The sequence below is a fragment of the Manis pentadactyla genome, chromosome 4 (genome assembly GCF_030020395.1).
Source record: "Manis pentadactyla isolate mManPen7 chromosome 4, mManPen7.hap1, whole genome shotgun sequence".
NCBI classification, from domain to species: Eukaryota; Metazoa; Chordata; class Mammalia; order Pholidota; family Manidae; genus Manis; species Manis pentadactyla.
Window position 1 is genome coordinate 131,573,373 of NC_080022.1, and position 27,524 is coordinate 131,600,896.

The window sequence follows — 27,524 nt, forward strand, 5'->3', positions numbered from 1 at the left end:
GATCCATTTCGAATTTACTTTTGTGTATGGGGTTAGACAGTGATCCAGTTTCATTCTCTTACATGTAGCTGTCCAGTTTTGCCAGCACCGTCTGTTGAAGAGACTGTCATTTCCCCATTGTATGTCCATGGCTCCTTTATCAAATACTAGTTGACCATATATGTTTGGGTTAATGTCTGGAGTCCCTATTCTGTTCCATTGGTCTGTGGCTCTGTTCTTGTGCCAGTACCAAATTGTCTTGATTACTGTGGCTTTGTAGTAGAGCTTGAAGTTGGGGAGCGAGATCCCCCCCAACTTTATTCTTCCTTCTCAGGATTGCTTTCACTATTCGGGGTCTTTGGTGTTTCCATATGAATTTTTGAACTATTTGTTCTAGTTCATTGAAGAATGCTGTTGGTAATTTGATAGGGATTGCATCGAATCTGTATATTGCTTTGGGCAGGATGGTCATTTTGACAATATTAATTCTTCCTAGCCAGGAGCATGGGATGCGTTTCCATTTGTTAGTGACCTCTTTAATTTCTCTTAAGAGTGTCTTATAGTTTTCAGGGTATAGGTCTTTCAGTTCCTTGGTTAGGTTTATTCCTAGGTATTTTATTCTTTTTGATGCTATTGTGAATGGAATTGTTTTCCTGATTTCTCTTTCTATTGGTTCATTGTTAGTGTATAGGAAAGCCACAGATTTCTGTGTGTTAATTTTGTGTCCTGAAACTTTGGTGTATTCCGATATCAGTTCTAGTAGTTTTGGGGTGGAGTCTTTAGGGTTTTTTATGTACAATATCATGTCATCTGCAAATAGTGACAATTTAACTTCTTCTTTACCAGTCTGAGTTCTTTGTATTTCTTTGTTTTGTCTAATTGCCATGGCTAGGACCTCCAGTACTATGTTAAATAACAGTGGGGAGAGTGGGCATCCCTGTCTTGTTGAGAACTTTTAAGATTTACTCTCTTATCAACTTTCAGATATTCAGTATAGTATTGTTAGCTGGCCATGAATTTATTTCATGGGAATAACATCCCCAGAATTTATTTTATAGCTGGAAGTTTGTACCTTCACCCATTCCAATTTGTCTTTTTCTCCCCACTGTGAATGTTGATGCAATAACCATTCTGTACCTATATCCTTATGTACCTAGGGCCACTGCTAACCTATGCAGCCAATTTTTGTGCTCATCTGTGTTAATTTTGTGCGAATTTGCATGTGTAACTAAGTTAGTAAACTAATTCCTCTAAGAAAGATCTTTCATTATTTTATCAACATTCCTCAGCATATTCTAGATGGCCAAGATGGAAGGGGGTGGATGTTCTCTTTGGGAAAATGGTAGATATCTTTGTATTGGGGCATATCTGGGAATTATTGGCTCATGCAAGGTAAAAACAGATGAATTACCTACCCTGTGTTTTCCAGCTGTGTGCGGGCAATGCTCCAAGGTATAACAAACAGCAGCGGGAAGACTGAGGAGAAAACAGGAAAATGCAGTTAGAAGCCGGGGTCTAAACTTGCCTGCCTCCCACCTCAGCCTGATAGGCAAACACAGCTGGTTAAAACTTACAGAAACCCAAGCATCATAGACTCCTGGACTGTGAGATCTAGGGTGACATGGGGCCCAGCCATTGTTTTGCTGTCAGACAAACCAGGAAGCAGAGAGGAGGCTGGATTTGCCACATCTCAAGGCAGTTTAGAATAAATCCAAAGACATTAACGAGAATCTCCTGAGTCACAGGCCAATGTTATTTCCTCTGAATTCTGCAGCCTCAAATTCTCCAAGAGTTTGTGGCAATGGGGGTTATAGACCCCGTTTTGAAGATTTCATTGGCATTATAGACTGAATGTTTGTGTCCACTTCCCCAGATTCATGTGTTGAAACTCTACCCGCTATGTGATGATATTTGGAGATGTGACCCTTGGAGGTACTAGGTTTGGAAAAGGGGGTGGGGGGTGAGTGGGGGGTGTGGAGAGGATCATCATGAAGGAATTAGTGCCTTTTAAGAAGAGGCCAGAGAGAGCTTGCTTTCTCTCTCTCGAACAGGGGAGGCTACAGCTAGAGGGCAGCTGTCTGCAAGCCAGGAAGAGGCTTTGTCAGAACTTCACCGTACTGGCACCCTGATCTCAAACTTTCCAGCCTCTGTACCTGTGAGAAATTAATGTCTGTTATTAAAGCCACTTAGCTTGTGGTATTTTGTTATGGCAAGCCTAGCAGACCAATACAGTTGGGGACAGGGTCGGAGGAATGTCATCTGACTCTACAAAAAAACATCTCAATTTTTGAACATATTCTTTGGGTCTACAGCACTTGTGCATATGTGGTCTCTCTCCCCACACCCCCTCCATCTCTCTCACACACACACCCTTCTCTTCAGAACCTCTTGTCATTGAGGAATTATCTGTCCCAGAGCCCTCCCTCCAGCTGGGTCTCTAACTCTGACCAAAGGCTCTACAGGACTCCCACATTATGTCGGGTGCCAAGAGAAGAGGCTGGGGATTCAGGTCACTCACCCCAACCCACCAGCAGGTATCTGGGCCACAGCCGCCTCTCAGAAAGCACTGTGGGCTCCAGCAGTGTGTGAAGGTATAAGCCTTCAACTAGCAGCCACGAGTAATTGGCACCCACGAAGTAGTGCAGCAGAACCTGGGCTGAGCGGCAGGAGGTGGATATCTGCAGACGACAGAGCACCTGAGGGTGAGCCTAGGCTTTCTCAGCATCTGGACTCCAAGCGGGTGGATAAGGGCCTCCCCACATACAATCCCCTTCCTCTTTATTCCCCTCTCTCCCTAACCCTTGCTGATCATCTCAGACAAGTTGGCAGCAATATGAAAATGTGACCGAGGGCTTCTCACAGCTTTTAAATCCCAGTCTCTTCCTTGACATTCTAGGCATTTTTAGACAAGCAGAAACAGAGAATTTATCATCAGCAACTTCCTTAAAGGAAACTAAAGGGTATGCTCTCCAATCTCAGTTTAATTAAGCTAGGAATCAATAACTAAGATCTCTGGGTCCAAGTGGCTCCACTGGTGGAATCTACCAAAGATTAAAGGAAGAAATAATACCCATCTTAAATCAACTCTTCCAGAGAATAGAGAAAGAAGGAACAAGTCTGATTTGTCTTAAGAAGTCAGCATAAACTATATCTCAAAACTTGGCAAAGGCATTACAAGAAAAGAAAACTACTCATGAATGTAGATAAGGAAATGCGAAACAGAACACAGTATTAGCAAATGGAATTTGACAATATAAGAGAAAGAATGATACATCTGAACCTAGTTGGGTTTATTCTAGGAATGCAAGGTTAGTTTAACAGCTTACTGTATTCATTATTGATAGAGTAAGGGAAAACTACCTCATCAGATGCAGACATCAATATGGAAAAGCTCTGCTGCTTTAAAATAATAATAGTAAAAAGGGTGGATCTAGTTCAACTCTTTTGTTTACAGATGAAGAGGTTTCCCACCCGAGGGCTTTTACCACAGCCCCACAGTGAACCCCTCTGCCACTGATTCCTTTACCTGCTCCACTCTGGGAGGTTGTTATTTAAGTCAGATGGCATCTCTCTAACCAGAAACCTCTAACACCCCTTTATCTCCCTCTTCCCTGTCCCCATCTTCCTGCCCTCTGATTTCCAGCACTGATCCACCAGGCAGGAGGCCAATGGTGAGGAGGGACATACCTCTGACACATAGGACATCCACTCTTTCTCATTGTTAGGCCTCTTGGAGTAAGAGTTGTAGAAGATGACATCCTTTACCAGCACAGCCAGGGCTCTCAGGATGAAAGACGCAAACAAGTTCATGTGGATGTAGTTGCGTGTGCAGTGGAGTTTTCTGTGCAAAGAGAAAACCGAATGCCTTTCCTCAGCAATGAATGGCTCAGACCAACAGGCATGTGCCTGAAACACCTGTGTATCTATCACAAAAGGGCAGAAGTTCACAGTGTAGGCTCCAGAGCTGAAGGGCAGGGTCATGAGATCTTACTTCTCTGTGCCTCATTTTCCTCATCTGTGAAATGGGGATAATGACAGCTAACACCTATAGAAGATGTTCAATATGCCAGCCTGTGTTCCAAGGCATTTACATGACCTATGGGCATCCTTATTCTTTATAGCTACTGGAGGAGTAGGTACTGAATATCGTCCTGATTATACAAATGGGGAAATTGAGGCAAAAGGGTTAAGTCACCTGTCCAAAGTCTTACAGCAGTGAGTGGTAGAGCTGAGATTCAGACCCAGAAGCTCTGAGGCCAAAGCATAGAGCCTGTCCAAGGCTCTGCCACCTGTGAGAGCGTGAACTCTTACCCACAAAGTGTTTCAGCATTCAACCAGTTAATGGGTGATGTGCTCACTGAGTACCTGACACATAATAAGTGCCCAGAAAATGTCAGCTCTTATCACCTCTTCCTCACCTACCTGGAGCCTCCTGCAGCCTCTTTCTTGTATTGGCTGATGTACAGATGCATCCTTGGACTCTCCAACCGAAAGGACCCTTTTCCATCACTGCACCCTGCCTGTGCCTCTATGTGGCACACACCTCCCTTGCTTTAGAGCTATTGTCACTTTTTTAATATCCAAGAAGGATTGAGGCAGGTCCTTGTGTTTTATGATTTATGCTTCCTTTTCCCTAACAAGACTGGGGAGCTACCCAAGGGCAGGGGCTGGGTCTTGCTCCTTCCAGCACCTGAGGCAAAATGGACAGGATGTGGCCAACCAAGGCTCAGCTGAAGTTACTTCTTTCAGGACCAGGCAATTATTTTCTCCTACCTTGGTTCCGGGACTTTGGAAAGGTGAGTGGTCAGGGATAGCAGTGGGGACAGGCTCTGGAATCCTCCCATTGCTCAAGAATTGCTTTCCCAGTGGGGCAGATGCTCATGATTCTGCCCCGGAAGCCATAGGACATCCTGGGATTGAAGGGGCAGATGGGGCCAGGCCCAGGGCTAGCAGAGTCAAGTGGAGAGCTGTTCTGGAACTATCCACGTCTCAAGGGTCTCCTGCAGCTGTGTCAAATGCTCATTCTGCTAAGTTATACTCAGTTATGTTCTGAATGGGCTGAGACTGAGAGACCACTTTGGAAGGCTTCCTAGGAGGTCCATAAATCTCTCACTTGGGTGATTTCTGAAACCTGATTTAGTTGTAAAATGCTCTCAAGCTTTGGATTCTGAAAGACAGTGTAAGGGAATGAAATGCTCAGGCCCTGGGCTAACGATTGTGATTCTGGCTCATCACTCACCAGCTGTGTGATCTTGGGAAAATTTTTTGATCTCACCGTATTTCAGTGAAGTCATTTATGAAATGGAGGTAATAATAATGCTAATCTCCTAGGATTAGATTCAATCTTAATTCTGATTAGAGATTTAAACAACTTAATGCATGTAATGTGCTTAGAACAGAGCCTGGCTGAGGAAGTACTCAAATGTTTTGATAGAAAATTGGGATCTGAAGACTCTGGATTAAAATCCCAATCTACCGCTCACTAATTTGCTTTGGGGAAGTTTCTTAATCTCTTCTGTAAAAGTAATGCCTCTGAGAGAGTTGTAGTGAGAATGGGCTGTGGTAGCAATGGCATGATTAGAAATTTATATCAGAGCTGGGCACACAAGAGATTATCTAACCCACAAGAGGCTAAAGCAGAGTTAAAAGTCCCAGATTCCAGTTTTTGCTATGCTTTGTGATGTGGGATGACTCAGCGTCTCTCACTGCACCCTGATCTCTTTCTCCTTCACCTGAAAAGTGGGATGTGTGGTCTGGAGACTCTCAGACACTTTCTAGCTTTGGTGAGCCGTGACATCATCCAGGCCAGGCTTCTACTGCCTTCTGGAGGCAGCCAATGAGCAAATTCCAGGGCACCTGCCTGAACACATGCTGGCAGAAATTCCACTTACCGAAGAAACAAGAGGAGGGTGAGAGCCAGGAGGAGGGAGACGATGGAGAGGGAGTACCCCACGGTGTACAATAGCTGCAAGGTTGACAGCAAGGCATGGTGTTCCACCTAAACACAGAGGAAGAGCAGATATGACCACCAAGCCAGGTGCCTATGGTCCCCAACCCCCAGCTCCATGCCCAGGACTGCCAGGGGCCTAGACATGCACTCTACCCTTGTTGACACCCAAGTGGGGTAGCTTAGAATGTTCTCTGGCACATCTCAGAGGCCAAAGGGGCTTGATGAGTGAAAAGCCCACAGTGAGCGTCACCCCCATGGCTGGTCCCACAGCCCAGCTTTAATGCACCAAGAGTCACAGTATTAAAGAAGAACTGTGCCCAGGACAAGAGGGTACCTTGGGAATGTGGACAGGCTCCTTGTCCCTGAGCATGCTGTCCCTAGAGTATAGGGGTCCCTCTGATGGGGAAATGGGGTCAGGTGTCCATCTGAGGGTCTCCCTCCTAAAATGACTTTTCATAGATGACCTTTAAGACAAAGACCCAATAAAATACTGGAATATTTTCTCAGAGCTCCAGAATAGCCTGATGGTGAACAGAGGGTAATTTATTGGAAATTCTGTATTATTAAGTGTAATTTTCCAACAGAATCCCGCCTTCTTACTCAATCCATCATGCATATCACTGTGAAGGTTCTGTTTCTAAATAAATTTTTGTACAAGAACCCACAGTAAATACTAATTATATGCTAAACTATATTTTAAACTTCTCTGAATATCTTTTATCAGCTTTATTGAATTATAAGTGGTGTACAATAAACTGCACATATTTGAAGTACGAACCTTGATGAATTTGGACAAGACTATACTGAGATTTTATCAACACTTTCAAGATAATGAATGTTTCCATCACCTCCCAGAAGTTTCCTTGTGACTTGTGACCCTTTATAATACATCTCTGCCCCTTGCCAACTTACGTCCAGGCCAACACTGGTCTGTTTTCTGTCATCAGAGATTAGTTTGCATTTTCTAAAATGTTATATAAATTGAATCTTATGATGTGTACTCTTTTGTTGTCAGGCTTATTTCAGTCAGAATAATTATTTTGAGATTCATACATGTCATAGCATGTATCAATAGTTCATTCTTTTTTATTGCTGAGTAGTATTCCATTGTGAATATATCACAATTTATCCACTCACCTATTGATGGACATTTGGATAGTTTTCAGAGTTGGCTTTCACAAATAAAGTTGCTATGAAAATTTCTGTAGAAGTTTTTATGTGGACATAGTTTTTTCTCTCTCTGAGATAAATATCTAGAAATAGAATGGTGGGGTAGTAGAGTATATACTTTAATTTCTTAAGAAACTGCCAAACCATCGATAAGTTGTATCAATTGACATTCCCACCAGCAGTGTATGAATGAGATTTCCATCTGCTCTAGACTCTACTAACACTTCATACAATAAATCTTTTAAAATTCAGCCATTCTAATGGGTGTGTAGTAGTATCTTATTGTGGTTTTAATTTGCACTTCTCTGAAGACTAATAATGGTAAGAATCATTTTATGTGCTTATTTGCCATCTGTACATCTTACTTGGTAAAGCATCTATTCAAATATTTGCCCATCTTTTAAATTCAATTGTTTGTCTTAATTTTGAATTGTAAATGTTCTTTGATATTATAGATATACATCTCCTCTCAGATACTTGTTTTGCAAGCATTTTCTCCCATTCAGTGGCTTGCCTTTTTATTTTTTTGACAAAGTCTTTAGAAGGGCAGAAGTTGTTTATTTTGAAAAACTCCAATATATCAACTTTTTCTTTTATAGTTTGTGTTTTTGTGCCCTATTTTTAAAGTCTTTACCTAACCCAAGGATCTTAATATTTTCAACTATGTTTTTTTCTTAGAAGCTTAATAGATTGAGCTCTTACTTTTAGGTCTATGACCCATTTCTAGTATGTTTTTTTATTATGGTGTGGATCAAGGATTGAAGTTCAGTTTTTTTTACATCCAATTGTTCAGTAAGCTTGATTTTTCCCCATTGACTAGCTTTGACACTTTTGTCAAAAATCAATTGCCTTTATATGTGTGGGTCTGTTTCTGGACTTTATATTCTGTTCCATTAGTCTGTGTATTTATCTTTATGCCAATACTTCACTGTCTTGATTACTATGGATTTATAGTAAGTCTTGAAATCAGTTAGTCTTCCATCTTAGTTGTTTTTCAAGGTTGTTTTGGTTATTCTAGGTCTTTTTGATTTCTATATAAATTCTAGAAACAACTTATCAATTTCTACAGGAATTTTGCTGGGATTTTCATTGGGATTGCATTGAAACTATGGATCAGTTTAGAGTCCACAAACACTATTTAGATTTTCTTTAATTTCTGTCCACAGTTCTTTGTAGTTTTCAGTGTATAAGTCCTGCTCATCTTTTGTCAAATTTATCCCCATGTGCTTCATATTTTTAATGCTGTTTTATTAAATTATTATTTTTTAATTTCAATTTTCAATTGCTTATTATTAGAACATAAAAAGATAATTAATTTTTATAGATTTGTCTGTATTCTGCAAACTTGCCAAACTCACTTATTAGTCTTTTGTGTAGATTCCTTGGGATTTCCTATAGATGATCATGTTGTCTGTGAATAACAACATCTTTACTTGTTCATTTCCAAACTCGGTTTTTTATATCTTTTTCTTGCCTTGTTGCTCTGGCTAGGACCTTCACTACAATGTTGAATAGAAGTGGAGAGTGGGCTTACTACCTTGTTAAAGATTTCAGGGCAAAGCATTCACTTTTTTACCAATTAGTAAGATGTTAGCCGCAAACTTTTAAAATATATTCTTTAATAGTAATCTCCCGTGGCTGCTGTAACAAATTACCACAAATTTGGTGGCTTAGAACAACATGAATTATTGTCTTACATTTCTGGAGTTCAGAAGTCCAAAACCAGTTTCACTGGTTAAATTTCTATCTAGAATTATTTTCTATGGACCCCATCAAGATCTCTAAAATCCTGTCAGGTCTCTAACTGCTCTTGTTAGTCTCTCTTGTCCTTGAAACAGAATCTATCATTCTAAGACCAGCACAAACCTGGCTCTTGCAAAAACTCTTCCCTGAATGCCAGTCTGCATACTGTCAATTCTGAACCTCTAAAGCACTTGTGGTCTGTTTCACAAATTAGGGCATTAATTATATTATCCACTAACATGTTGATTTCTGTTGTCTGGTCTTTCTAGATTGGCTATAAATCTCTTGAAAGCAGAGAAGTGTTTCGGAATAGTGCACACAAAGTGGTGTGATTTCTTTAAACTGATGATTCAGGTAGCATATCTAGACCTTAGGGAATCATTTTAACATTATTTTATTGGAGACAGGACACTATCATGTTTAATTAAATAACCTAATAATCTGTTTCTGAATTATTATTTTTAAAAACATAGGTCTGTGTCTTATGTAGGGGAAATGCTCATTTTTCAATTATCTGTGTCTTAGTTTGGGTCTCAACAAAAGATTCTCAGACAAGGATTGGAATACAAATAGTTTACATGGAATGTGAAAAAAACCATCAGTAAGGGAAGGAGAAATTAGACAGGAAAAGTAAAGGGTGCAGTGTCAAGACAGTCACCACCAAGTGACTGGAACTTGATATCATTGGGGAAATTCTGGAAACCTCAATGTTAACCACCCCGGGACCAAGGGAGCTGGGATATTTATATACTAACTCCTGCCAGTCATTGTTTGAGGGCTACTCCTGGGGGGCATTATGCCCTGGTACTTCTGGCCTGCCTTTCAGAGACAAAATGGGTTCTAGAGCCAGAGAACCAGAAAAGAAAGGCACATACCTGTTGTAATAAGTTAGTCAGGTGTTAGGGCAAGGGGAAACAGGAACACCAATAGCAACTAGAGCAGTTGGTTTAATTGCATTCCTTTAGAGGAGTTTCTCAAACTGACCTCTACATTTAGGGCTCTACCAAAACTTGGCTACTTCCCTAGGGCCCCAGAACACCCGGAAAGTCTCCAGCTCACTCTCAGTGATAACAAGTGAACCTATGTCACTTAGACAACTTTATGAAGAGCTTCATAGTCAGTGTGTAATATGCACCCAAACTGAGGAAACAGGTATTCTCATACATGGAGGGTGGGCAAAATAGTACAATCCCTGGGGAGGGGAATTTGGCAATTTTGCACCAAAATTACATTATGCACCTACCTTTAATCCAGCAGTTCCATTTCTAGGACTCTTCCAAAAGATATACCACCACAAATATAAAGTATCATACACATACAAGGTTATTCAAGTTGCCATCATTAGTAACAAAGGTTTGAAAATAACCCAAAAGGTCATAGAAGAGTGGCTTAATAAACTGTAGTAGATATACATGGTAGAGTACTATGTGGCCATGAACAAAACAAGGAGAGAAATGTTTCTAGGAACTGATGTAATTTCCAAGACAGAGTCAGTGAAAAAAGTATGATGTAGCATAGGGTACCTCGTATACTGCCATCTGGGTAAGAAAACTGGGAAAATTACATATTTATCTGTGTGTACGGTTTTGCCAAAAACCCCCACATAAGACATATATTATAATTTAACAAAAAGTAAAGAAAAAAGAGCAAAAGGTTAAACCAGAAAATAATAAAAATAGTTATCTATGGGGGTAGGTAGAAACAGGGTACAGATAGTGATGAGAACAAGATTTCTCCAAGTATACTTTTTTATAGTCTTGACTTTCAAAACCTGCCAATATTTTATTTATTAAAAAATAAAATCAAAGGGAGAAGAATGAAAAAGGCAAACCCTTAGCACTAATAGAAACAAATTAATAAAACTACATGTCCAATTAATAACATGACCACATAGAGAAAATAGTGATTTTAAATAATTATGAACACAGTATTCTGAACACAGGGTATAGTCTAAGGACAAAAAGAGCTGAGAAGAAATCTGTAACTTTGCCAAACAGGTGTATATTTTTAGTGGCAATTTAAAGTTTTTAAGGTTGAAACTATTTTACATGTATGGTAGGAAAAGGTAAATAAATAATTATGATAATATTATTAGGAAGCAAATTTTTCACTGGGAAAAGATAAAGATACATAATACAGAGTAAAAGAAGATAAGCAAAAATCCTAAATGTTAAATTTGAATCAAAATTATCAATATGAAGTCTTGACTTAAAAAAATATATTTTTTTAAGTCTTTACACTAAAAGGTCCTCGAACCTAGCTGTAGGGGCAATGAGAACACCTAGCATTTAGATCTTGGTTTTGAGATCATTCCTCCACTTAAAGAATCCAGGACTCTTTGAAGGAATAGATGACTTGGTCCTGGAATAAGGAAAATACAAGATGAGCTTGGACCATCTCCTTGTTCCAGAAAATAAGGAAGTACTCGAAGACTGATGGGATTATAGCAAAAGGACAGGGGAGCTAGTTTGAAGGGATTTCATTAGCTGATTCTAGAAAATGTTGAGCATCAAAAAGGATAATAAGTATAAGTGCACAAAACAATCTGTGAATCCATAGTGATACTCAAAAAAGGAGGGAAAGGGGAGGAGGTCTTCTTTCCAGAAGAACAACAACTAGTAAATGACAAGGAATAATAAAGCTTGAATCAATTCAAACAAGCATCCTCAATGAGGTTAAAATACTGATGAAGGTTGGTTAGAGAGCAAGGTAAACACATGGTACCAAAGTATCACCCCACCCTCAACCAACCAAATACAAAAGGGCAGTGTACCTTTATTGTGGAGAGACCTGACTGGCGCTACCTGACCAAGTGAGCAAACATTACATCATTACAGTACCACACCTGATACTTTTGTCTCCTGAAGTGATGCTACAGGATGTATATAGCCCCTGAGAGGATTAGTTTGAATCATACCAAGCCTCCAATCCTAACTTCCAGCTTATGGAAAACATAGACGGAAGCACACATTTAATGACAACATGAGGGAACAGTCAAACAGATTCAGACTGTGTGACATTCTACAAGTTCTTCTGATCTCTTCAAAAAGCCAGTATCAGGGGAGGAGGAGGGGACTGTTTTTTGTTAAAAGATAGTTCAGTGATATGAAACTAAATGCAATATCTAGGTTAGATCCTGGTCCAGGGAAGGAAAACTATAAAAATTAGGGAAATTTGAATATGGATGAAACATTAGTTGATAATGATGAAATTACTGTTAGTTTTATTTAGTTGAAATAATGGTATTGTACTTATGTGGAATAATGCCCTTAATCTCAGGAAGTCCTTAGGGGTGAAATCTCATGAACTCTGCAAATTGTTTTCAAATATTTCAGAAGAAGAAACAGAGAGAAGGCAAATGTGGCAAAATGTTAATACATTTTGAATCTAGTGGATCTATGAGTGCTTATTATTCTTTTGACTTTTCTCCATGTTGGGATATTTCAAAATAAAATGTTGGGTGTGGGGGGAAGATATATATTATATATAGTTGATACATAATTGATTACATATTAAAATTTAAAATGTATCATTAAAATTGCATATATCAAAATTATATTCATATATGTCAATGAAAGTCCCTATTTGAGACTTAGAAAGCACTTTTTTAAGGGCAAAGAAAACAGTTTAAAGTAAGGTAAGATATTTCAATTTATTTCAATAGTATTAAACACAATTCTATACCAGGAAATCTAAACATACTTGTTAATGCTTATGCACACACAGGCACACACACACTCATGTGCACACACATACACATACACATACACAATCTCCTTTAAAAGTACCATTTAATGTGCATAAGGACCCCCTGTGTGTAGTCAGTTGGAAGAACATAACATACTGCATTTGCCAAAACTCTAAAGGGCGAAGATTTACTAACACTAACCATTTTTGGGCAGTATTTCAACCCTCTATTAGAAACACAGGTAAACATGGCCAGAAGTTGTTGTTAATTTTTTAAGTATTTGAATTGAATTTTTGGAACCATGGCTATTTGCAGTAGAGAAGAGGCAATGCTCTTGTCCTCATTTTTCTAAAGAGAGAAATCTTTACTTCCTATCTTGGAAAGGGCAGTTTCCAAATCTTGTTTTGACATCCCCGTCCGCTGACTTGGGTCCCTGCAGACCTGAGCCCAGAGAAAGCAGCAGGCCCCTCACTCCTGCAGTGAATTCTGCACTGACACCTCAGTCCCCAGGCTGGGCTGCACTTAGAATCTTCCTGGCAACTTTAGTCCCAGTATTGATTCCTAGGCCCCACCCCAGACCCACTGACTCCAACTGTGAAAAATCCATTCAGCATATAAAGTGCCCACTGTATGTAAAGCCTTTTGTGCATCCCGTCTTAGGCCAAGGGTGGATGGCATTCTGATGTAATCGTGACTTTGGCATTGTTTTCAATCAGTTTAGTCCAGGAAGGGAGATGAGAAATATTTAGAATTTGCCTAATTCAGGGCATGCAATGATCCTGAGCTGGGGGCCTTGACAAAAGTCAGACAAATTCTTGAGATAAACTGAATCTGAGCCAACCACACATAGCATTTCAATACCTTTATGAGGAGTGACCTGTCACGTGGTAAACTGTATAAGGAACACAGAACTCTGTCACTTCAACTCAAGAAATAGACTTTAAAGAAGGTTTAGAAAGAATCCCAACCTGGGGATGTAGAGAATCCAACGAAGGCTCTTTGTGCCTGATGGGAGGGTATGATATCCTCAGGAGAAGCAAGGACATGCCAACGCCCAGAGGACCTGAAGGAGGGAGCTACGACCCCAATAGTCAAGCACACAGCACAATTGAAGGAACCTTCTGAAGAACACCCATGTTCCCACCACCTGCATCCCACCATCCACACTTCACAGGTGTCCTCACCTATCTGTCCTTCTATCCATCCCTCACATAGAGGTTTTCAAAATTATTTGCACCATCTTTATGTAATTGGTATTACCATTTAAAGGATATAACAGATTACCAGATGAGTATTAGCATTGTGATTCCAATAGGACATATGTCAACAAGTATTTGACTTGAAGTTTAAATAGGAAATTTCATAAAAATAGTATTGACTTATTCAAGGAAATTTAAGTCACCAGAGAAGCTCGATGCATTCAGTGACCTAGAATTATTTAAGAATTAAAGAAGAGTTGCTTGTTCCAATGAACACTGAAGATAGATAAAACATTTAAAATCTTAAATATATTAATGCAACTTAAAATGTAAAAAGGCATTGAAACAGTAGTTTGTAAGTGGCACCAAAAATTAATCGAAGACCACCTTGAAAGTATTAAAATTTACTGGATATATATATATATATCTTTATATATAAATATATGTTTCATGTGTACAATATATTTTATGTATTTAATATATTTGCATATTTCATATATAAATTTTATACACATGTATATATACATAAAATATATACATATACACATGTAACAGAAAACTAGTTTATTTATTTTTGAAAATCAAACGAAATTCTATATATTTAAAAAATAAACCCAAGTAGCAGCTGCAGAAAACCACCCCCAGACACCCAAGTTGGCATAGACAAGCCAACTGTGATCATAGCCCTAGGGGTGGACCAGAAGGAGGCCCGGGGAGGTGGAGCGTTGTGTCCTTCGGGGACCAAGGAAGACATTCTGAGGACAAGAAACGCAGTCACCGCAACTATCGAGCAACTGAGGTGCCAGGACATGAACGAATCACTCCACATCCAAGGTTCGAGGCTTGCCCTGCACAAGCCTCACCAGGGGCCTGTGCACCAATGGCGTCATCACCCCTGTTTCCTGAATGTTTGCAGAGGTGTGGCTTACGTCACACAGATGGTGTTTCTCACACTACCCTCCTTACTTCCCCCTACCCACAGTGCTTTATTATACTGCCTTTAGCATTCAATGGGAAAGTGTTAAAATGACTTCAGAATACTAAGGAATTTCAAAATCCAATTAAATTATGAAAGAAATCAGCCATAACTTGCGGGGGGGGCGGGAAGGAGGGGTATGGTTTGCAGCCTCACATCAGGGCAGAGAATTAGGTAGTGAAGTACCTAGAACCCAGGAGAGACAGAGGGTGAGGACTCGTCCTACATCCCCGCCTCACAAAGGGCGTTTCAGAGCTCCGCCCGGACCCAAGCCGGTCTCCTGAGATCTCTGCTGCCCTTGACTCTCCCCTCTCTCTGACCCCAGCACCTCCTTGGTTATCTGGAAATCCAGCATCCCTCTTCTTTCCACCCCGGCTGGCATGCTCTCCATATCTGGGTGGAGGTACTGCAAGGGCTCCTGCCTGTTTCCCCTGCCCTCGCCTCCAGCCTGGCCCCATTTGGGACCCTCTCTCCAGCTTCTGAAGTTACCCTTTCAAAGCCTACTGACAATACCCACCTCCCTATTTGGCTGTGCAATCTCCCAAGTCTTCAGGTCTCCACCTTGTCCCTATGCCCCCTGAGGCTCAAGGCTCCTTGAAGGCAGTGTATGTGTCTTACTCACTGTTTACCTCAATGCTTAGTGCAAAAAATCTAACACATAGTAGGTGCTTCACAGCCTGTCTGAATATGAAAGAGACCAAAACACGACTCTGGATAACTGTCTGCTTTCCAAACACCTTTTCCCTGTCCCTGCCACCTCTTGCACGTCACTCTGAAGGAAGGTGGGTGGGATTTGTACAAACTGGAGGTCTTTGGGTAGAAAAGCAAGCAACCAACCAGAAAAAGGAGAGAGCTGTGCCAGAGGGGATGCAAAATAGGACCCTGGAAAGAAGATGCGTGGAGAGAAGTCTGAGGTATAGGTTTGCTTGTTCGTCCGACAAACATTTGCTGAGCAGCTACGATGATTTACAGCCCAGTTATGACGCTGGGTCCTGGTGACAGAGAAGTCACTCCGACTTACGGTGTGCTGAGTAGGGGTCAGGCTCTTGCAGGCAAATTGTATGACTATGAGCTCTTTAAATCCTCACAGTAATCACATGCAATCAACAGGACCAGGGGATGGATGGGGAACCACAGGCCCAGAGAGGTGAGGGGTCTGTGTATGAAGAGCTAGGAAGCAAAGAATCCATATGTGCAGTCAGGCTGCCAGGCTCTCAGCCCTGAGCTTGCAACCCCAGTGCTGGGTGTGTGTTCCCTCAAGACACACAAGTCCCTTCACTGAGGTTTCATTCTAATGAGGGGACTGGCAAAGCATAGGCTAACGCACGCAGTGTCAGAATGACAGGCGCTGTGAAGAAACTAAGTAGGAATGGCAGGGGGATTGGTAGAAATTTCCCCGGAGACCATTCTGGATGAGTGGCTTCGTTTTGAACAAGACATTGAACTGCAGCCTGAATGATGAGGAGGAGAAGCTGCAGAAGAGCTGGAAAGGTGTTCCAGGAAGAGGGAACAGCAAGTGCAAAGGTTAGCACCACTGCTGGAAGGCTGACTGCCCTTGGGGTTCATCTTTCACCCTAGCAGTAGAAGAAATTCAGTGGCTGGCACAGGGCTTGCTGTTTCATATGACTGTGGACCTTCCCCAGGTGAGTCTGGGGCAGACAAGCTGGGAGAAGGCTCTTTGTGTGACCCCTAAAGCTGACTGGTCTTGGGGGTGTCCAGACAGGGAGCATTTGGGGCCCTGAGGCATTTTATCACTGAGCCAAGCAGACTCACGTTTTGTTTGAAGCTGTGGTTCTCGGAGCATTCGGAGTCATCCTGCCAAATATCTGTGGAGTTCTCCAGTGTCTGCCAAGCACCCTGGGCCAAGCAGTGTCTGTAGGCCTTTCCTGAGTTCTCTAAAAGTAAACACAGCTCGGGAGAAGGTCAGAACACGCAGCCGGCGCCCCGAGCACGTGGGAAGGCCCCAGTCCCCACTGCAAAGCTGTGGAAAATCCCAGGGAAAAGGCATTTTCACTTCCTTTTGCGGAGCTCATTAGCATCCCTACTGTTTATTTGGGATGGAAAGAAAAACACGGAAACCTCTACATTTCATAACAAACCATGATCCGCTAATGTCTGCTGTGTTTACTCAAAGTGTCAGGAGCTAGAACAGTCCCTGGTGACTCAGAGATGTGCTACCCCACCAAGGTGCAGGCCAGCTGGGAGACGCAGGCCTGAGGTGTCCTGGCACTTGCTCAGTGGGGCATCTCTTCCTGATGAAGAAGAGGAAGTGGTGGACGAAGCCTGCTCTGCCACCTGCGAGCTTTGTGGCCTTGCGTGGGGTGAGCACAATCTCTAAGCCTTCTGGTTTCTTCTTTGGGAGCTGGGGACAATAATGCTATCGACTCTCTGCAGTTTGGAGGAGATGCATAATGTGTGTGTGTTTGCGGGGGGCAGGTGACAGACAAAGTGCTCTACCATGATCATGGCTATTGCAACATGGTCACATCTATTATTCCAGGAACCCTTCCGCAAATGGATCCACTCCCACCTGGCTGATCAGCAACTGGAGTTGCTAAAGAGAAATGGAAATTTGTTGGAACTTCCTACTCCTGACCCTGCACATAGTGGGCCAACAGTAACTGTTGGCTGCATTTGATTGATGGACACCCACATTGTACGTCCATCTACCTGAAAGCTTCACTAGGGTGTCCAACCGATCTCTCAAGCAACATGCCCTACACTAAACTCTTCAAGCAACACGCCCTACACTAAACTCTTCATCTTCTCCTCACACCTGCTCCGCCCACATGTATTCTCACTTCAGTTGATGGCAAACCCATCTTCCCAGTCCTCTGGCCCAGGACCTTGGAGTTGTGCCTTCTTTCTTCCTGTATCTCAGACTTTTCATCTGGTATCCATCAGCCATCCTGTCTGCTCTACCTTCAAATAAATCCAGAATCTGAGCGCTGCTTTTCACCTCCTGCTATGAGCCTAACTGGAACCCCCATTATCTCTCACCTGGATCACTGCCGACTCCTCCAGTACTCTACAGTTAACCCAGGAGTCACAGCGGGCAGAGTGAAATGCTAATCACATCATGTCATGCCTCTCAAAATCTTCCACAGGCCCTCTGAAAACAAGCAAGAGTCCTTCTACGACCTCCCCCAAAGCCCTATAAATGCTGGCCCCAACCCCCACTAACCCAGACCCCTATTGCTTCTCTTTGCCTTTTACTCCAGCCACTGTGGTCTCCTTGCTTTTTGTGAAACACACCAGACATGCTCCCCAAACAGCACACAATTTTCACTGTCTCCTTCCCTGCTGAGCACTCTTCCCTTACTGGCTAAATCCTTCACCTCCTTTACATTTTCACCAAAGCATCACCTTGTCATGAAGCCCTCCATGATCACCCAGTCTACAATGGTAACCCCTCTCCCCACAGCAGCCCTCCCAGTCTCTCCCTCCCCCACCCACTCTATCTTATTTAAAACTTATCACATTCAAACATACTCTCTACTCTACTTATTTGTGATGTTTCTTGATTATTGCCTTTCTCTGCTGCTAGAATGTGAGCCCCACAAGGAGAGGGTTTTATTCTGTTCCGGTCACTGATGTATCCCAGGCACTTAAAACAATGCCCGGCACATGGTAGGTGCTCAGTGAGTATTTGCTGAATGAGTGAATGACAGTAATGTCACCTGACACTTGCGATCTCCGTGCTGGCCATAACGCTGTGTGCTGGGCACGCACAGCCGGAGGAGCATGGCTCCAGGTCTAGTGGGGGGAGGAGACTTGCAAACAGAAGTGCCATAAGGTGTTGTAAATGCTGAGGATGGCTCAGGTACATAAGAGGCCTCAGAAAGCAGGGGGCTGATGTCCTCACGGGGAGTAATATGAGAAATTTTCTAGAAGAATGAACGTTTTGAGATGAGAATTAAAGCTGGGCTTCTAGATAGGAAGCTGTCGGTAGAAGTTTGAGGCACACAGTGGTGGGAAGTGTGAGCGCAGACCCTGGGTGGGAATAGCTGGGCAGGTGTAGAACCTGGGAGTTGTCGTTTGACAGGAGCAGACGTGGGAGAAAATGCCGGAGAGGTCAGAGAGGCCGAGTGGCAGGAGGTCTTGTCCACCACTGAGAGGTGGTGGTGGTGGGGCCAACAGAATCCAAGGTGCATTTTAGAAAGCGTTGTGGAGGTGGCTGGAAGGGGCTCCACTGAGGCAGGGGCCGGGGAGGAGCCGGGGTGGGGATGGGCAGCAGGGGTGAGTGTGGGCAGGCCAGGTGGGATGGAGCATGGTGACCCTCGTCCAGTGGCCCCTCTTCTCTGTCCCTCAATGCCCACTTCGTGTGATGACGAGTCTTGACTGTCCCACCTCCAGGATTTTCTTTCCTCTTCCCTCTTCTTCCAGCCTCTTGCCTCTTCCTGAACCCACACCTCATCACCTCTTTTTCTGGACACTGCAGGAGCTTCCAAAATCACCTCCCCACCCTGCCGCCATTCCTCAATCCAACAGCCACAGGCTAGCCACGTCATCTCCCTAGACCACAAGTCTTACTCTGTCCCTGGGCCTCAGCGCCTCCATGCAACCGTTCTCTCCAGAGATAAGTTTTAAATCCTTTGTGTAACACACAATTTCCGCACAATCAGGAAACCTGTCTTCACATCACACACCCCATTCCATGCCCTATGCTTGTTACTGCAACAGCCACAGCATTCTTGCCTACCATCTCCCCTCTAAACTCTCTGTTGGTTCCACATTCTCAGTACAGCAGGGACCCTTTTGGATTCTAAGATTTAATACACAAGATGTTGAGTGAAAGAGTGACTTCCTACCTTTTGTGAATCCTACCCCCTTTAGGACACTCCAGAAACCCAGAACCCCCTCTCCTGACTCACAGTTCTTTAAGCCCTTAATTCAACTTCTTTGTAAGCTTAGATATTTGACTACTTTTTCTCTTTAAGTGGAATGGACTTGTGTTTTTAGCTCTTGGGGAGGAACAGGCAGACAGTGGGGCTGGCTGGTAGTGTCTGTTTCTTATGCCCTTGAGGGATCCTTGTGGACATTTGAATCCTTAGAGACCAGAAGGAATCAAGGGGCTTGACCTTGGGTTCAGCCTCAATTCCCATTTATGAGACACCCACTGTGTGCTGACTCTGTGCCTGTTTTCTTGTTCATTCCTCAACTTAACCTTAAAAGTTGTCTATTATTCACTTCATGTTACAGTCAAGAAAATCACCGTTCAGAGGGCTCTGGGAACTTGCCCAAAATCTAAGTGTGTAAAATAGAGGGATGGGCTTAAGCCTTGCTACACCCAGGGCTGTTTGTACCTCACTGAGCTGGCACCCACAGGGGCTGCTTGCCTGAGTCGTCCAGATCCTTTCTGAGCAGCAAACTTTCTAGCATCTTCCCTTCCACCTTCCCTTAAACCTCATGTCCTCCCACCTCCTGGATTGGTTTCACTGGATTTCATCAAAGGACGCTTCCCTATAATGTGTCACTAGCTCTTCCATCCAGAAAAGCATCTTCCTGCAAAACTCTCCCAGAGGCCTCAAAACATGGGCACCAAATTTTAACTGATGTGATGATTTATTGGGCTGAAAGGAAATACAAAATATCACCATCTCCCCTTCTCAGAAACCCATTCTCACTTTGTTTTACCTGGAACTTTGCAACTACTTATATCTCATGAGAATAGTTTTACCTGTTTCTTAGCTGGTCTCTGGTCAAAGGCAGAAGGGTTCTAACCAGTAACTGCGGCCCTCCCCTTCCAGAATAAAGCAAATGAGAGGCGGGGCTGCTGGGGCAGGTGCGGTGGGCTATCACCCTGGAGTCCTAAATAATGGTCACGTCCTTGAAGCAGGATCAGGAATGGTTAAATTCTCCAACCTCATTGCATGGAGCTTAAAAACACCTGTTCCAAGACCACCTCCCTCCAAAGCTATTGTGGGGTAGTTTTGACACCTCTCCTCCTCATCTGACAAGCCAGAAGTTGTGGATGTGAGCTTCCCAATCTTTCCCCCTATGATGACCCACACTGCAGCAAATTCTGCAGTACCCAGGCCTGGACTCTGGATTTTTTTTTTTATTAAGGTATCATTGACATACACTCTTATGAAGGTTTCGTATGAAAAACACTGGTTATTACTTACTACATTCACCCATATTGTCAAGTCCCCCCCATGCCCCATTGAAGTCACTGTCCATCAGTGTAATAAGAGGCCACAGTGGACTCTGTAATCTTGAAAGAAAAGAGGACTATTATATTCATGAAACATCCAGGCACAGAAGAGCTCCAAGGAGACAAGAGGAGAAGCAGAGAGAGAACAGAAGCTATATTCCTGACAGCTTAGAAGGAGACCTGTGGGAGAAGAGGACAGGAGAAAAGTGTGGTCAGAGTGAGCTCTCTACCCAGGAGGGACTAGTCTTTAACGAAACTGTCAGAAAATGGTAAAATAAGGCTCATTACCTTCACGCCACCATGGTAAGTATGAAGGGCAAGGAACAGAGACGTTTCCTGGGGAGGAATGAGGCCAGCACACGTACTGATCAAAGGTCCCATTACAAAATATGCCTGCAGAGAGAATAGGGTTCCAGTAAGCAGCAGCACTGGTGCACCAAGTCCTCTGCTGGAGCAGGGGTCCCAGGAGCCCAGCGCCAGCTTTCTGGTATGGGAAGCCGGTAAAACCCATGCAGGGACCAGCACGGGAGTCCCACTCTCCAGATGGGTCCAGGATGAGGAGCGCTTTGGGGAGGACAGGAATGCTTGATCAGCCCCAAGCACTGTGGCTTCCTCTGCCCGACCTGACCTCTGGCAGCGGTCCACCAGTTCCGTCACTGTGCACGTCACGCCGACATTGGTTTATTTCACACGAACTGAACTCTCACGGAAATTCAGGGTGAGGAGGACCCGTGGAGGTTCAGCAGTGCCTTATCTTCCACAATTAACTAAATTACTGTCAAACCTTCACAAGTGAGATCCTGGAACACCCTTCCTGTGAAATGTGCTGAAGGACCAGCAGGCAGGAGGGCATCTGCCGCCCTGAGGTTCCTGGTCCCATGGATCAGACACAGCGTGATCAGGCCACACTTCTCCATCTGAGGACTAACCCAGTGATCATTATGAAATATTCAGACCATCACAGACCCAGGGGATGATTTACACCCTAGAAGGTGGCAATGAGAAGCTATAAACATAAGACAGCCTTATGATGGGGTTTCAGGCAGGGTCCCAAATGCCCATATTGCAAGTGTCTCACTCTTGGAAACCAGGCATCACTTCCCTTGCTTTCTCCTCCTTATTAGGGCTGGAGCTTGGGGCCACTTGCGGTGAACCACCAAACGCACATGTGCGAGGTCACGACCTGGCCCGGGGTGCCTTGTGGATCTCACGGCCAAGTGTCAGCACTGGGTCTGTGGGAGGTGGTGCTCACCTGTCTGTCCCACTCACAGCGTGATTCCACATAAAAAGGACCTGCCTACTTTGACTCAGAAGCAGTGCTCCCTAAAGTGGGGGGGATGGTTCTTGCAATGGATAGCAAGCTTTGATTGCCACCTGCCCAGGCTGAAGGAATATTTAGTGGGAGAGGGTATGACTTGAAGGCTGGGACTGCCTTTGGGTCAGGAAAAGGAACACAGAGTGTGTGATATCCTGTCAACCTCTGGGTCACTGAATGAAATGATCCTGAAGAAGCTTGGAGGACAAGGAGGGGCCGGCTTGCATCCACAGTCTCCAGTCTCAGAGGCAATGGGCCAAGTATCCTTATTTAAAAAAAAAAAAAAAATCTAGATGCCTGCAGAGTCAGCATGTAAGCAGGAGAGGCCACGGACTGACCAAACTATTAACGAATGCTCTAAGTTTAGCAGAGACCCAGACAAGCATTAGGACTGAGATCCAGTTCACACCCTGGGAGACTGAGGACCCCTACCCACCCCCCCAGTGGAGACCCAGGACAATCTCATGTTGCTCATGTCATGTGATCAGGCGCTGAGTGCGCAGTGACTGACGGCTTTTATCAGAGATGGGCTCACCCATGCGTATCCCGCCTCACACACTCTTTTACAGTGAGAGGAAGGGGCCTATCTCCCCTCACCTTGAACCTGGATAGGCCTTTGTTACTTCCTGGCCCAACTGGACATGGAGCAAATGGCTTCTGAGGCTTGTCATAAAAGGCAACATAGCCCCTGGGCAGGCTTGCCCAGGGATCCCAGCGGCCATGCTGGCAGGAAGCCCAGGCCATGCGGAGAGGCCATATGGAAGTGTTACGGCCAAAAGCCCCAGCTCAGTTCTCATCTGAGAGCCAGCAGCAGCCCACAAATGTGGGAGTGAAGGGGCCTTCCGATGTGGCCAGCTCCCAGCCTTTGAGTTTTCCAGCTAAACTACAGACATTGCCGAGCAAAAACAAGCCATCCCTAATGTGCCCTGTCTGAATTACTGATCTGCAGAAACTGGGAGAGTTAAAAATGACTGTTATTGTTGTTTTAAGCCCCTAAGCTTTGGAGCTTTTTTGTCATGTAGCCACAGATACCCAACACATGTGCTTACCAGAAGCTTCCTTGAGTAAATCTTTCAGGCACTTCTCCTTGTACTGAGCCCACTTCTGAGTTGTCTCCTCAAGAAGAGATCCTGTTACCTGAACAGAAACAACCATGGTGACCCCAGTTAGCTGCAAACACAGAGGTGGCCTCATATTCATCTTACACCACCATTCCCTCAAACTTTCCCACTGAGGGGCCCATTAACGGCCTGCACCAAGAAACAGAATTTCTTTGGCATCACATGTTCTATCTTGAAGATACACACAAATTTTCCATTCATCCCCTAATCTAATCTTACTGGTTTTAATACAAATACAAAAATTGGTTTTCAAAATCTTCAAGTGAGGTTGACAGTTCAAGAGGACATGGTATATTCATCCCTAAGTTTCACACACTACCAGATGAATAGTTGCATGCCCTTACACTACGTGGACCCCACAAAGAGAAGCATTGTATGAGGAGAGGCTCAATAATGTGTCAGAGAAGAGCTGGGTGTGGGGTCACAGGCACTAAAGAGAAGGGTTACTAGCTTGAGACATCAGTGACAGGGGTGGTCAAAGATGACCAGGGGTCATTAGGCTAGAGCTGAACCTGAGAATCAGGTTGGACACTACCACCTTCGTTCTGTTGCACACTGATTTTTGCATGGTACTTGCTTTTTATTACAGCAACTGCAGAAAACTCAGCTTTGCAAAGATACCACACCACCAGAAGAAATGAAGCATGATAATTTGCACACTGTCTGGCACACGTCATGTGTCACTCTGCTTCCCTCGAGAAATTAAAATATCTGACACACCCCTGTGAACTCACAGCAGTGCCTTGCGGCATCAGAGAGCACAGTGTGGGAACCATGCGACTAGACAACAAACACTGATGATGATGATGATGAAATAACTGGCATGTATCAGCTTCAGCTTCCAATGGGTTGTGAGTCTCCCTTAATACTGTCTCTCTCTGAGTTATGGCACAAGAGGCAAGAGGAAGTTTATTAACACATTGTTTAAGGAATTAAACATCCTAATGAGACCACAACTGACTCTACATTATTTTTACAAATTCTGCAGGTAAGCTTTCACAATCCTCCAAGTCACCAAAGTAAGATTCTGTCTTGGATAAAGTACTGTTTCTGCCCATAGGGACCTCACTGAAACGGGCTACTGAAGGGACAATAAGATCTGTCACATACATGAGCTGTCCCTGGACTTATATTATCCTATCCCCTTCCTTTTGATATAACTAGTGGCCAGGGCCAAAAGCAGAAGAAAAAACCTGAAAAGCACTGGATTTGGTGAGTCCAGGGGGCCAAACTGTCTCCTCGGATACTTGTCCTAAAGATGCCAAAACCCAAGAGGCAAATCCAAGCTCAGTCATAGCCAGATCCAAATTAAGTACTGGGGAAAAGGGGATAGCTGAGGGGAGGTTTTCTAACTGAAAATGTTTTGATGCCTCTTTCCCTTGCACAGACAACCAGCATCAATGACCAACCTGGCTGAGAAGGGATTGCAGAATGTGGGGGAAAGCCTTCTGTTGATTTGCTTTAAATAAATCTACTACCCTTTGTTAGAGAAGAAATACAGTTCTCTGTAAATAAAATAAAAAGTATACATAAGCAAAAGGAGGAGACAGTGGAATAATAATCTTATTACTCAGAAATCCCATCTCCTTTCAGAGTCTCCTCTCTGTACACATACACCCTTTTTCTCTTCTTTTTTATCTTAACCAAATAGGAAATCATATTGTTTTGTAGCCTTCTTTCATAATATATGTGAATATAGATCCATTTCAAGAACTATCCTTCTAAAACACCATTTTGACAGCTACCTAATGTTCTGTGAATGAATGTGATATAATTTATTTATTAAATCCTCTAGCCTTGAACATCTATGTTATTTTAGATGTTTACTAATATAAATGATGTTGTGATGAAAATATTCAGTTAAACCTTTCAGCACATTTTTATTTTCTCAGGAGGAATTCTTTGAGCTGGAATTTCTGGGTCAGAAAAGTATGCACTTTTTAAAAGGGCTTTGATAATGTACTGCCCAGCTATCCTTGCCAAAATTTAAAAAATTTAAAATACGCACCTTTTTATACTCCCATCAACAGTATGTGAAAGAGCTGCAAATTCACTTCTCAAAGTCTTGAGTCTTATGTTTTTTGATACCGAAGCAACTGTTAATTAACTTAAATGAGCACAGGTAGGGGGTGGGGAGAATAGCACTAGTTCCCTGTTTGAATTTAGAAACTAAACTATCCCTGAGAATTTCTCATTAAGTGAGTTTTATGAAGACTTCCTGCCAGAAAGCACGCCACGGTCATTTGTATTCCATGCAGGGAAAGCATCTATGAGCAAAATTCATCATGAAAGTCTATGCAAAGCCTTGTAATATAAACAACTGGAGAAAGAATATGGGTTTTAAGATGGGGAACCAGGAGGAGTGTCATCAGGATTTTAGATCTGCACAGGAGGGCAGAGAGAGCAAATTTGCTCTGAAAACAGGTTCTGGGTCAGAGGTTGGGGGGGACAGTGCGCATTATTGATTATGAACATGCCAGAGTGAAGGGCAAGGTGTGGCTCTGTGAGCTTCCTGAGCAAGTCTGAGGCACTGCAGATTTTGCAGTTGTGACATAAATATTCCTATGTCAACAGCTTCCAAGGAATGCTAAGGAAAAGGAGCTCAGGACTTCAAGTAGCCTGGGTAGACACAATGGCTCCACTGCTCAAGAGCTACACGACCTCAGGCGATCATTCAACTCCTGCGAATTTCCCCGCCTGTAAAATGGGTTCGGCAATGTCTTCCCGGAACCAAGAGGAACCAAAAGGGGTTGATGATGGCGAGTCAACAGGAGTGTCATCAGGATTATAGACACACATGGGAAGACAGAGAGAGCAAAGGGATTCTGGAAACAGGTGGTTCTGGGTGGCAGTGGTGGGAGGGATGGTGCTAACAGGCACATTATTAAGTCTGAACATGCCAGAGTGAAGGCTTGGAGCAAGATGAGTAAAATGCAAAGTGCTGCAGCGAGGCTTGGTCCCTAACAGGCCATCACTACATGGTTGTGGGCAGGTGAACGGAACCAGACAAGGAGCTGAATATATTCGGTTTTAATATGAGACACTCTGAAAACTGAAGCAATGGTGAGATCCCTATATCAACCCTCCTGACAACAACTGTCGGCCCCTGACCGGTTCAGTCCTGGGGCAGGCAGCAGTTCAGGGCCAGCTGCCCCTCAGGAATGTTCTGGTCACTCACCGAGAGGTTGCCATTTTGGCAAGAATTCCATGAAACTGCTGACTGGGCTCACCTCTATGGTGGGTGAGGGCTTGAAGACAGCCTTGGGGAGAATTTGGATGCAAAGAATTTGGTAGGGGTTTTCTCTGCCTGTCTAGTCCTGGGTTAGCACCAAGGAAAGGCTGAGAAGGTGAACAAAATGAGCTCTGGTGCCACAGTGTCCCTTCTATGGGGGCAGGAGGGATTTAGCATTCAGAGGCTGCAAACAGGGATTAACTCAGTCCTCGGACCAAGGGAAGAAGAGAACCATTCCTCAGGGCACTTCCTTTACTCAGATGAGTGGAAATGGGGTTCCTTCACATCATGGTCCAGAATAAAAATGGAACCTTGAAAAAAGAAGGGCAAAGGTCTAATTCTCCTGGATAAGAATAAAACAAACTACCAGCATGCCCAACTAAAAACGATAGTTATGTACATCATAACACATCCCTGAGGACTATAAATATCATGCCGTGGAGCTACATTTGCTGACATAGAAAAATGTGGCTCCACCTCCCCAAGACTCAGCTCCTCATCTATAAAATGGGATTGACAGGAGACCCTCCTTTGCAGGGTAGCAGAAGGCAGGAAATGAGATAATACAAGGGAGGCTCCTGACACCAGACCCAGCACATAGTAAGTGTTCAGTAAAAATGTTAGCTTGTGTTAGTGTATTTTGTTAAGAAAAAGGCAGGTGCCAAGATAATATTCATAGCAGATCTTAGGTTTGTTTTAAAAAACTATATGTAAATAAATGGTAGAAAAATGTCTGGAAGTAGAAACCCCAAATGGTGAACATACGTGATCTCTAGGTGCTGGGGTTACAGTGTTCTGTAGTTAGTACTTATTTTTCTGTAGATTTTATAAGTTTGTTTCTTAAACAATAAGCTTTCTATATTTTCAGATTAAGAGGAAAGGAAGGAAGGAGGGAAGGAAGGTAGGAAGCAATGGGGAAAGAAGGAAAGAAAAAGAAAAATGAAACACTATCCTTACCACCTAAATCCTCAAACCTGAGTGAGTGGTAAAGCAG

General features: G+C 43.4%; 1 protein-coding gene across 1 annotated transcript in view; it reads right to left on the minus strand.

Annotated features, from left to right (window-relative positions):
* GLP2R (glucagon like peptide 2 receptor) overlaps positions 1 to 27,524 on the minus strand; it is a 52,556-nt gene that overhangs the window by 24,286 nt on the left and 746 nt on the right. The window contains exons 2-8 of the mRNA XM_036927749.2: positions 23,227 to 23,314; positions 21,151 to 21,255; positions 16,479 to 16,600; positions 5,871 to 5,977; positions 3,667 to 3,820; positions 2,498 to 2,657; positions 1,395 to 1,455 (exon numbers count right to left, since the gene is read on the minus strand). Coding sequence (XP_036783644.2) covers positions 1,395 to 1,455; positions 2,498 to 2,657; positions 3,667 to 3,820; positions 5,871 to 5,977; positions 16,479 to 16,600; positions 21,151 to 21,255; positions 23,227 to 23,314 — 797 coding nt within the window. The remainder of the gene's footprint in view (positions 1 to 1,394; positions 1,456 to 2,497; positions 2,658 to 3,666; positions 3,821 to 5,870; positions 5,978 to 16,478; positions 16,601 to 21,150; positions 21,256 to 23,226; positions 23,315 to 27,524) is intronic.